The 12,528-nt window shown below is 33.8% G+C and overlaps 2 protein-coding genes across 2 annotated transcripts in view; both read left to right on the top strand.

The window, feature by feature from the left end:
* Positions 1–1,916: 1,916 nt before the first annotated feature.
* Smp_204130 (uncharacterized protein) lies at positions 1,917–2,464 on the top strand (the record flags this gene model as incomplete). The annotated part of the gene is made up of 2 exons (XM_018789046.1): positions 1,917–2,269; positions 2,326–2,464. 2 exons carry the CDS (start codon positions 1,917–1,919, stop codon positions 2,462–2,464), a joined length of 492 nt encoding a protein of 163 aa, XP_018654528.1.
* Positions 2,465–4,249: 1,785 nt separating this feature from the next.
* Smp_128480 (serine/threonine kinase) overlaps positions 4,250–12,528 on the top strand; it is a gene marked incomplete at both ends in the record, with an annotated part of 51,351 nt that continues 43,072 nt past the window's right edge. Inside the window, one exon of the mRNA XM_018789045.1 lies at positions 4,250–4,295. Within this exon, the coding sequence (XP_018654527.1) occupies positions 4,250–4,295 (46 nt within the window). The remainder of the gene's footprint in view (positions 4,296–12,528) is intronic.

Here is a 12,528-nt window from a genome sequence, read left to right as displayed (position 1 = left end):
CAACGCGTTCTGGAAGAAGAGCGAGATTTCTGGATTATTTAAACGACTATTGCACGTAAGACACCAGTTAACATTTTGCCTTATCTCGATTTTCCTTAGTATTATATACAATAAAAATATTTGATGTGCTTATACTCATATATTTATTCCAAGAAAACAAACAAAAAAACTAAATTTTTTTTATTCATAAGCGTATATTTGAATTTTTTATTAAAAAACATTTTTCTTTGAATCGCTTTTACTTTGTCGCAGGCGTATTAGTTTATTTATCTATTTTTTCGCTCGCTTTGTGTCTTTACGCACGAACGAGTGCTTTTCGACATGCACTTACATATTCTTTTTTGCTTTTCCACGACGGCTGGAAAAGAACAATGAAGTTAATGAGGAACCGAGATTTCGATTGTACTTTGTTTCCCGATCACTATATTGTACTTCATGGCCCCTTATTGTAAGGAAAGACGACCAGATGCTGCTAAACATAGAAAGCTATCAGAAGAGTGTTTACCAACGACAAAATCGTTGAGTATAACATTGGGTCTGGCCACTTCGTAGGAGGGGAGTGATCTGTAGCTGCAAATAAATCCCCAAAATCAATAGCTCTGTAAGTGTTCGACATTGGATGTTTACCACATTAGTTTTAATGGACTCACCTAGCTGAAGGCGCTCGTTCATGCATCTGCATCAGATCACGAGTGAGAACGACATGCTCAATTTGTCCTGCGATCTCTAGCCAGATTAGATCAGTCACTTCTCGATATATTGATATTCTATCAAATATATCTTACAACCTCCCCGCCTATGACTTTTGATTTCACTTGGTGGGTGCGATTCAATTATAGGTGTTTCTGGTAAAGTGTTGTCAGATCACAATACCTGTGGTATCTTCAATGTCATACTCGGTCTGAGAACAAACGAACAATAAACAGATATTTCAAAAAGTCCAAATATATGTATTCAAATACTTTGATCATTTGCCCAAGGCCTCTTACACTTTCAACATTTAAGTCGATTCTCGGAATCACAGAACTGATATATGACGAGAGACTAGGTAAATTATACATATTCCACAGTCATATAGAACTAGAAGGAACTTGAATATAATTTTTAAACTTACTAATGATAATCTTGCGCTTGACGCACCGTAATTCTTTTTGGATTGCCATACGGAGCATTTGTGAAGACACTACAAAATGTTGACAGGTTACTACTGGTTGTCTAATCATCAGCCAGCCCTACTCTTTACTTCAACAAGTAATTGAAGTCGGGTCAACTTAGAGACTATCGGTAGGGTGAAAAAAGGTTGCTCATTATGTTGTCTTTCATAAACTTGTAGATAGCGTCGAGTTGGGATTGACCATGATCACCTCCGCAAGAAGATTTCGTGCCAGATATCGAGTTGGATCCGTCGGTACGGCAGGAAGCAGAAGGCTGTTACAGGTTGAAACTATATATATTTGTTGTCGATCTTATGGTATCGAAAGAATACCGAGACGTGCCAAAGTTTACAGGCGGAACCGCCGAACGTTAGCGATTTCGTGCAAGGTCACAGGCAACGGAAGGAAAAGTGTGTTCGGTACAGTTAAACAAAAATGTATAGCAAAAGAATCACTGGTACAATTGGTTATAATAATGATTGTTTCCATTATACCAATAGCGTTCTCATCACAAATGTAGGTCACTATAAACTGATGCCGAACTAGATCGTGCCGACTCAGTTATCAAATAATACAAGTTCATGTAAACTGGTTTAAACCAACTCTTCAGTTAAGAACATATTTTGTAGGTGAAAAGACGGATGATTTTCTTTATTGACACTTTAAGGTGAAATCTATCATATATTAGCTCTACGGAAATTTGGTGTTTTACCTTGTCGTATCGAAGGTTAGATTATGGGAACAATTTCAAATTCCTACTAAATGTCATCTCTCTCCGCACCGTCTGCAGAGGCTAATAAGCTTACTTCTGGTGGTCATCCATCAGTTCAAAATCCTATCCGTTTTGCAAGGCGAGGTGCATTGCGAGAAAAGAATGTCTCGTATGTGAAGGGTCATGAGTTTGTTGCTCGATTTTTAAAGCAGTTCACATTTTGCGGGCATTGCAAAGACTTCATATGGTACTTTTTTAAAAATATAAATGTGCGTCAACTCCGTTTAGGGGTCTTGGTATACAGGGTGTTCAGTGCAAAGCCTGTCTGTTTACGGTTCATAAAAGGTGTTATCAACTGGTTACTTTCCAATGTCCTGGCGCAGATACTGGGCCCGATACAGACGTATGTTTGAAACAGTACGAATTAATCGAACTTCCTAGTTTGAGAAAAAACACGATTTTGTGCTGTACACGTATACAAGCCCGACATTTTGTGACCACTGTGGTTCTCTTCTTTATGGTTTGTTACATCAAGGATATAAATGTAAAAGTGAGTAATTGTATCCTAGATAGCTTTAAATGCACATTTGGTAAGTAACCTTACGTTTTTAAACCATGTTCCTGATTCTCCGAAGAGATTGTCTTCAGTATGCATTTCGAACAAATGTATTTTGTAAGCTACTGAGCAATGCCCACTATTAAGTAATTTTCTAAACCATTCACATCATCATATCTGACAATCGTGTTTAGCTCAAGATTTTCACATGATACGATCTAAACTTTAGAATTGTTGTATATTAAGAATAATGATGTGTTCTCTGCCCCTAGTATTATATTTGGCATTTTATGTTTACGCTTTTTAATAGATTTGAAGTAAATGCACATGATCTTAATTTTATTCAAAGCTGAAGCCCAGACGATGTTTGGGCTAAACTCCAGTATTCTTGTATTAGATGTCTAACTGAAGTGCTAAGTTTGTATTCATGTTAGTTTATCTAGTTGTGTAGCCTTTCTTTTTGTATCATATAACCACAAATTCATAGTTATCATTGTCTCAGAAAAATATGACCCCGTGAAACTCATTTCGTGTTCATTGCTTAATCGAACTAGAACGGTAGAAATTCATTCGTCATTGTATTAAACTGACTGAAGTCTTAGATTACTACATAATAACTAACAAAAATATATCACAAGTAAAAGAATATTTACAGAAAAAGGACTTCTGAAACAGCTTCGAAAAGCATTTCTAGTAAAATGTGTCTAACCTTACTGGAAACACTTAAAAAGTCAAAATAAAGGTTAGTCCGGATCAAAAAACTAGGCAAAGTTTTTTCTTGCTTTTGTAATATCTAATCTTTCGGAGTATTCGGATATTTCCTGTAAAAAGATTAAAATGGATACAACTGATTCATTGTTATTCAATTTATCATCCTAGATTGATAAGCATAGTTGAGTAAACGAATGACGTATTAACAATATAATCCAACAGTAGTATATTTAGCGGAGTTACTTAGACATGTTATGCAAACGAGAGGTGTCTCATTGAATGAGTTTCAGTTAGAACTTTAAAAAACCAGAGACTCATTGATCATGCATAAAAGCTCCATGGATTTCAAGTCGTAAGCATCTTAATTCGTTATTGACTAAAATGCTAAAGGACTATGGAACAGGAAGTTGCAGTAGAAAATTAAAAATCGGGTTGTAACTGGTTATGAAATCTAGGATGCACGTTTCATCCCACTCGAGACCTGTCAGCCAGGTTTATCTGTGTTGATGTTCATCTTGGAATTTGAACATATCTTCTTTCATTTTATGTTTCAACAGGCCATCCATCGAACTACTAAGCTCATATACTCACTAACTTGTTCACAGATTACGAAGTTATACATATGTGAAACAAACTATTACATATATCAAGAAAGTAAAAGCAAAAGAATGGTAAAAAATGATAGATGGTAATACAAATCATGCTAGGCAAAAGAGAAGGCTTAAGGATAGTTGTCGAATAAATAAATACGAATTCCTCGATAGGGAAGATAATTAATGTTAATCATTCCACTCTATCTCACTTAAGTTTCATATTCAAGACCGTTTAACATTTACTATTTGATTATGAAGTCCTTTCTACTATCTGTGTAATATTATCATGTTCAATCACCTATAGTATACAAAATCCCCAAAAGTTGCTGACGGCGGTTATGTGATTTCGAACGAAGGTTTAATGTATTTTAAGTATTGAACTTTACTGGTCTGTTAGTTGTTTCTATACAGTTTGTCAGATTTTCTTTGTCACGTTACAGACTGCAATCTAAATGTTCATAAGAGATGTACATCTAAGGCTCCACGACTTTGTGGAATGGACCATACAGAAAGGAGAGGCCGGATGAAGGTTTCAATTACAGCTCAAACAGGAAGATTAAAAGTTGAAAGTAAGAACTTGTTTTTCAGCTGCTTTACTTACTGAAAATGAAAAAGTAATTTGTAATGCACGAAGAATTTTATGACCAGTTTGTTTTTACAGTCTTACTAAATTCAATTTATCTAACCACTGAGCGATAATTGGTTGGTATAGTTATACTTGACAGCTATCAATACGCGCTTACAAATAAACATGCATAGCTAAATACTGTGCTCTGACATCTGAAATTATTTTTCTTATAACATCTCGAATCTGCTTTGTCACCACTCCTAATTTATAGCTCTGTTTGATGGTTAGCATATAGTTGTATAAAATCAACAAATAACCACCGGCAGTAAGCCTGATGACAAAGTATACTTGAGTACAGTTTTTAATCTGCTTGTTTGTTAATTCATAATTCTTCCAACCCTTAACTTGTATTTTAGAATTTGTTCGGGATGTATCTTGTGTCCTTTTGATAGATAATTATGAAAACATTATGACAATTCTTATTTTTGTATACGCTATATTACACGATGAGTGGATCATAAGGAATACTTTTAAATTAAGAATCAACTTTATGTTCGTCCACACAACATAAAGTTAGATTTCACTTTGTTGATTTTGTAATTTAGTTTGAACACCTATGGAGCATCAAATTCTCATACTCTTTATGTATACTTCCAGTCGAGATTAGTTTTGTGTTCATTATGAATTTCAACTCGAGCATTAAGCAAATATTTGGGTAGAGTAAAATTTAAATTGTTCTGCTGGAAGTGTGAAGGGTTTGCTTTGTCAAAGCTAGCTAAAAACGAAGCGTTTGGCTTCATTTGAGCGTTTCGAGTATGTTATTGTTCTGTACAGCGATGTGAATGCTTACAGAGTTGAATGGCTTACTTGGTCCTGTGTTCAAAAAGTTACAACGTCAGTATAAATGAGTGTCTGAAATTTATTAAAATTTAACTGTCCGAACCATAAAACTTGTTTCGCTGACGAAATTATGCTTAGTCGCCAGTTATGGTATATTTATAGTATATTCAAGTCTTTAATTATCTATCTATACATTTTGATATGCTCACTTGGATTTTTAGAGATACATAAATGGTTACGCGCCTCATCTCCATGTCTTATTATATAAGTGGTTCTCGTCACGAACTTTAGTACACGAATAACAAATATTTCACGATAACAAGATGAATTGCTTGCTTCTTAATCTCCGTTGAAAGTAAATACAGGTCGAAACACATTTATATGTTCGGTTATATTAGTGCATTTCTGTAACTGTCAAAATATAATGAGATAATCAACAGTGCATATGCAGACTTTCTGGCAAACTCTAGACCATTTAATTTAGTTAGGCGGTAGTGTTTGAAAGCTTAAATAGTTAACTGAAGAATTAGGTATTGAATATCACGTTAATCTTAACTCATTTTATCCTTTATTCATCACATTGTTATTCCATGTAATATGAATGCGAAAATACGATTTTCCACAATTAGACTTTTTGAAATTTCTACGAAATTCTGATCGTTCTGACAAAAAGTAAACCTAATTTAAATAGTGATGTGATCCTTTTAATGACTTATTTCTTTCATATTCAGCATTTGTGCAAATACTAACGTTGCTTATTTAGCAAATATTATTTTCATATATGAGATTATCTGTTTAAGTTTCATAGTGTAACTGTTTTCATACTACATGATCCCTGGACTTTATGATTTGGTTAAATACTAAAGCACGTTTTCCAATTGCGTGCTTATGTTCTTTTCACAGGTTGAAGTAATTGCCATTCTTTTGGGAAAGCGAAGCTAAAGGAAAAGCTAACTCATGAAGAAAATAAATCGCTAAACAATTTCTTGTTGTGCTTGTTGTGTAACAGTTTCGATTCTGCCTATCCCACAAACTCCATTTAATGTTTCTCGGTTTGTCTAAATTGTCTCCAAAGTATTCTGTCTTCGAAATTCCTCTTTCAATTTAAGGTTTGTTTGTAAAAATGTTGTTTCGCCAAAATATTACTGTACCTGTTTCAGCTATTATTATTGCTAAAGTTGTTTACAGATACACATACTGTTACGTCATCACAATGGAACTAATAAAATAAATTGTTCATAACCCTAAGGCAAACGACTATAGTTACTGCTAGCCTCACAAGACTTTCGTCGTTCATTGTTAATTTATTTGTCTGTCTAGTTTTAGATATTGACCTCAGGTTTAGCAAGTACTTACTTTAGGCTTTTGTCTGATTTTTCTCTATCGTAGTTGTTTGCCCATTGAAACAGGTCTCTTACAACATTTTAGGTTATCAATCATGGGAGTTTATTTTGTGCTTATTTCAGTGATGTTAATAAATTTTAGGTTCTACAAAAAGGAATTCTGCCCAATCTAGTAAATGTTTCTCCATTGAACATGTAGTTGTATCAGACAAAATGTTCCTTATCTTGATGTTTGTTTATTATTTTTTTTACATTGTAGATTGGAGTAGTGTCTTCCGTTGACTAATGTTTGTACTACAAAATCGTTTTTACCATTTGTTAGTGTTTTACCTCGACTTATCGTTTTTACGATATGATTTTCGTGTTTACTAGGAAAACATAAAAAATTTATTTTCTTCAGCTGTTTGAAACAATCTATTTCTACACAAAGGTTATGTATTTTTGTTTTTCACACCATTTACACTTACAGATTTGTACATAGACTAACTAATAGCTTACTTATGGCCTTGTTGTTAACAAGTAGTACAGATCACCGGTTATATTCGAACTAAGTGATTGCGTGTTTTTTTGTACACATATAAGCAAAAGTTTACTGTATTTCAATGTATACTTGTAGTGAACATGATAACAGTTTTTGGTTCAGCATATCAAAGTAAATGCAGTTCTATGCTTGTCAGAAATTATACATTTTAAATGTAAACTGTGTCATTTCTGAATGAGACAGAAGACTAGAATCGGATGGTTGGCATTCGGTAATTAGAAATCTTAATTCACTCCTAATTTTTGCTTAAGTGTTGCTTTCCAAGTTTATTTATCAGTGAGTTTTTCTAATTCAGGTTATTCATTTTTAATTTATTGACAATATCAAAAAAATGGGACCAAATGTACGTGAACTTTCGTTATTTGTGTGGCTTAGTCATTATTGTTTGGATTTTCAAAGTTCCCATTAAATCGTAATTAAAGTTTCTGTTACATGTTTTTGGATCGGATTGTTGTAACATTAGAGAATTAATCTTTATGTCAGCCAGTATTGTTCCAGAAACTAATTATAACAGTAAATGTTGGCAGTAACAACGTTGTTACAACATATATAATTTCTAACTTATATATATTCAAAGACATATTTCTTTGAGTGATCTTTTTCGATGTTGTATCTGTGATCATTGTTCTACAATTTATTTACTGTTGAGCACTTATTTTTAAACATGGCTATGGAGGCTGCCAACTGGTTCGTTTTAATAATTAACAAGTTTATTATTATTGTAAATGATTTGCTAAAACATCGTGACTATATTGACTTTCTGGGAGTGAATATACGCAACGGAAAGGTTGAAGTACAAGTTTAAGTTATGGAGTTGAACTATCGATTAATACTTTGACGATTATTACATTGTTGTTAAGAAACTTATAACATTCGCTTATACAAACTGGGAGTGCATCATTGATTAAAAAGCAAGTACATATATTTAACTTGATTGATGAGCTATTTCTAGTTATGAAATAAGTGTCATCATAAAATGACGCAGTTTGTAAGACATTATAAAACCCGGAGGGTCATTGAACGCATATCTAATCTATGGTTTTTAAACACTTTAAGTCTGGTCTGGTATACTCAACAGATTGGTTTATAACGTTTCAAACTTTCACGGCTGAAGATCGATGTAGCGTGGTAATTAAATAACTCATGTACGTGTTGACCCATAAAGAGACATTACAAAAATCACCATTATTCAAAATGACCATTTTTCATCATAGTTAAAGAGCTCCTCAGTACACTCGTACAATATTTTAGAATGATTTTCCATAGTTTACTACAAGAAGTCTCAAAAGACATTTTAGCCAATATAGATTGACACAAGTGGATTAAAAATATAATAGCAACGAGTCCCGATTATTTTCTATATTGTTTAGATGATATTAGTCTATTGCCAAGTCAATTGGATGATGCTTTCCATAAAATTTTTCAAAGTATGAGGTCATCTTTCCAAATAATGTGTGGTGCAGAAGATAACATTGACAGCGAACAGATCGGTATTGTTGACGTTAGCTACACTTTAGCTCCATGGTTTCATACCATATCATATTGGTGTAGTATCTTTATTTTCGTCTTAAAATCCATATCATGCAACTGACTGACTAGGAAATTCTTTTATGGATTCTCCGGATGAGGCATTGTTAGATTCTTTTTCAGCATGTACAACAAAATGGAGGAAATTATTAGAGGTTCTTGAATGATGTTATCCCAACACTGTCCCAGTGCTTACAGACCGAATTCCATATCGCCGGGAAATCGGTCTGTTAACTATTCATAGGAAAAGTTGAGTCGTATTCTACAATCTTCTCATTCAGCTGATGTTTGTCGACTGACATATTTAGTCGTTTCGCTGCATTTTCTTTTAAATATATTTAGGTAATGTATAGATTGAGGAAAAATACATATAAACTATAAATCAGTGAAACGTACTTTCAAGTTTCATATGTAGACATAAATAATAAGGGGATGCGATAAATTTATGGTAAGAATGATTTATTAACTTTGGAGATGGTTCCTAATATTCTCATTTGTACAATTTTTAATGAGACAGAAAGCTTTGCTATGACTGCCTTATTCATTGCTCTATAGCTGCATTATATGAAATCTAAGTTATTTGTTTTCATATACCACTATCAAAAAAGCTAAGCATAGCTTGAAATAAAATGTTTGGGAAAAAACACTTATGGTAAAAGATGTGATTAGTGTTTGTTCGAATTATTCACTTGTTATTCATCCAAGTGAACTCTATCTGTGAAATATCATTGTTTATTCACTCTACTTTTATATGTTCATTAATAATAATAATTGTAAAACTGCTTTTATCTGACTTTAGTTTTTCAAGTCCAATGGCCACTTATAACAATATGTAAATATATTGCAAATCTGGTTACTGGTATCGATCAATTACAACGTAATAAAAAGGAAGCGATTTCGGAAATAGAAAGATGAATAACTCTACATTTGCACTTCAAATCAGAGATCATACTTAGTTGGACATTTGGGACTGAGAAATTGATTAATTTTCTTACATGATCGATAGAATATCCTTTGATAAAAGTAATTAGTTGAGTATTTCTTAAAGAGAACAACGATCCAATAAATAACTATCGGAAGTGATGAACAATATGTAAATCTATGCTAAAGTGGAATGCCACCAATCTCATTTATATTCGTCTACTGGTTTTAGTCCATGTGACAGGTTTCATGATCAAATAGTTATTTGAATAACTTGCATTGTATTTTTCTGAACTCTGTCATCTTGACTTGTCCGTCTCAGTAATACTTGCTGGAGGTGTGGATAGGAAACACTGAATTTAGAATCTAGATCAAATTTGTCATAAAAATCTAACCAACACTGAGCACTGTACATGTTCGTTGTTATTCAGTTATTGAATAGTTTAGATGTTTTCATTTCGCAGATGATAATTCATCCCCTAAATGCCTCGATATCAATGCCAGTCAGTCACAAGCAATGCAGAACCTGACATAAGTGCATCAGTTTAAATTGCCATACCACATTAACACAGCGAGTTAGGGTTATAAAGACTTATCCTAGAGCAGTAGAAGTAGTAACACGGGCTCAAATGGATTTGGATCCCACTGCAAGAATTAAGTCCTTCAAAATTGCAGATACACTTTGTTGGCGAGTACCAGATTTCACAAAACTTAATGATTATCTCCGACCGCCTAACATCAACATACAGTTCACTGACATATAAAGTTAATTAGATTAGGAGCTGCACCAGGGCTCAGGCAATTAATCATCACTAAAGTCCAGACATACACAGCTACTATTTAGTGACGAATTAGTGTTACTAATTTTATTGCTAAAGTATGACCTTTCTAGTTTCTCAATATGTTAAGGTTTTCTACTGCATTCTGTTGTATGGTATTGAATAAAGATGTTTTAATTAAAATTATTAGGTTAGCGTAAATATAATCGCTATAATAAGTAAATCGATTCGTTTTTGGAAAAAATTTGGTCTTTTGTTAAAAGAGAGTTTAAAGTGAATAGATTTACTACACATTAATAAATTCAGTGTATTCTTCAATGTTTAAAGCTCCTACAAGTAAAACTTTTAAGTGCTTGGTTGAGAGCAGTCAGTCAATCTTCCTATGTGACTTGTTATTGTGTTTGACTGAAATGATACAACATGAATTCAGATCATTTAAAATATACATTATTCAGTTTACTAAAGATATTGTTTTGTGTAATAATATTCCATTGTCATTTTATCAAATAATTTTTCCCATCATGTACTTTAATTTATGGCAATGAAGAGAAAAGGACATTAAATATGTTCTCTTTTACTTATCTAACATGACAATGATACATCCTTTTCGATCATTTTATGATTAATTTACATAGGGGTCACTTATTTTTAATTGATAGGTAGAAATAAATAACTGATCTATATCATTGAATATCATGATAATTTTATTTGACACATTTTGGCAGATAAAATGTTTATTCTTTTTAAATTAGGTGATCGAAACAGAACAATACATATTGTAGTGAACAGAACACGACTGGGGACAATCGAATGTATTTAATCAAAGATTACAGACTATCTCAATAAATTCTGATTACCAAACAATGAACAGTCAATTTGCAAATTAACAACCAATTGTTTCAATCTTCACTGTTTCTTCTCTTATTCCATTGCTCATGCATTTTCCAGACGTTTGCGTTTCATTTCAGTTCTTTCCTCATCGGTCTTCTGCCAAAATACATTCTATGTCTGACCCACACCATATACTACTTATATGGATATAAGTAGACCACACCACACTCGTCCCCCCTTTAAAGCATTCGTACATGCGGTGGTTCTGCTCGCCATGCCACTATCTTCTTTCACTGCAGTCTGTGCCAAACTCTCCGTCAGAATGTCGAGTCTGCGGCGCGCTGACCTCCATAGCTCCGTCGACCTGCCGGGGCACCAACATCCGCATCCACCCGGCACCCGGGACGTTCAACACCCGTACTCCACCGGCCTGCTGAGCCATCTACATCCGATGTCCGCCCAGCAGCCGCACGTCCCACTGCTCCTCTCCGTCGACAGCACCCGCTACAGCCAACGCCGCCCCGCCAGAACACTCCACTCGACGCCAACTCTCCACACCATACTGCCCCAACTAGCACCTCAACTCCAGACCCGCAGTGGCGTCCGCAGAACAGCACCCTTCCTCCTCCTGGTTGGCAGCGACACCAAATGTAGTGAACAGAACACTGGTTGGCAGCGACACCAAATGTAGTGAACAGAACACGACTGGGGACAATCGAATGTATTTAATCAAAGATTACAGACTATCTCAATAAATTCTGATTACCAAACAATGAACAGTCAATTTGCAAATTAACAACCAATTGTTTCAATCTTCACTGTTTCTTCTCTTATTCCATTGCTCATGCATTTTCCAGACGTTTGCGTTTCATTTCAGTTCTTTCCTCATCGGTCTTCTGCCAAAATACATTCTATGTCTGACCCACACCATATACTACTTATATGGATATAAGTAGACCACACCACAATATGTCCTAATTCGAAATGATCGAATTTCTCCGGTGAATTTTTCGATAGATTCGCTTTTCAAGGTTCACATTCATACTTGACTGAGAATATATATATATATATATATATATGTTTTGCAAGATCTTTCAACAGGAATGATATGATCTTAGTCAATAAGAAACGAATCCATCTGAGGTCAAGATTTAATCAAATAGTAGTTATGTGCCTTCTTTATAGTTAAATAGGTAGGTAGAAAAACTATTCTTACAATCGGAAATAACATTTTATTTTGTGAAATAATTAGGTTATAAAATTCCAAATTTTACTCTTAATATTGTCAAAAACACCTTACCTATTTAAAATTCAACGATTAGTTTAAGTATCATTTAGACGATACAAAAATAGAAATAAAATATAAACTGAAGCATAAATAAGAACCTTTTAAGAACAAACTGATTCCCTTTATCCATTTACAAAATATTTCTTATTTACATTATTCTAAAG

The sequence above is a fragment of the Schistosoma mansoni genome, chromosome W (genome assembly GCF_000237925.1).
Source record: "Schistosoma mansoni strain Puerto Rico chromosome W, complete genome".
Classification (NCBI taxonomy): domain Eukaryota; kingdom Metazoa; phylum Platyhelminthes; class Trematoda; order Strigeidida; family Schistosomatidae; genus Schistosoma; species Schistosoma mansoni.
The sequence above is the reverse complement of the archived record's forward strand: the minus strand, read 5'-3'. Positions and strand labels throughout refer to the sequence as shown.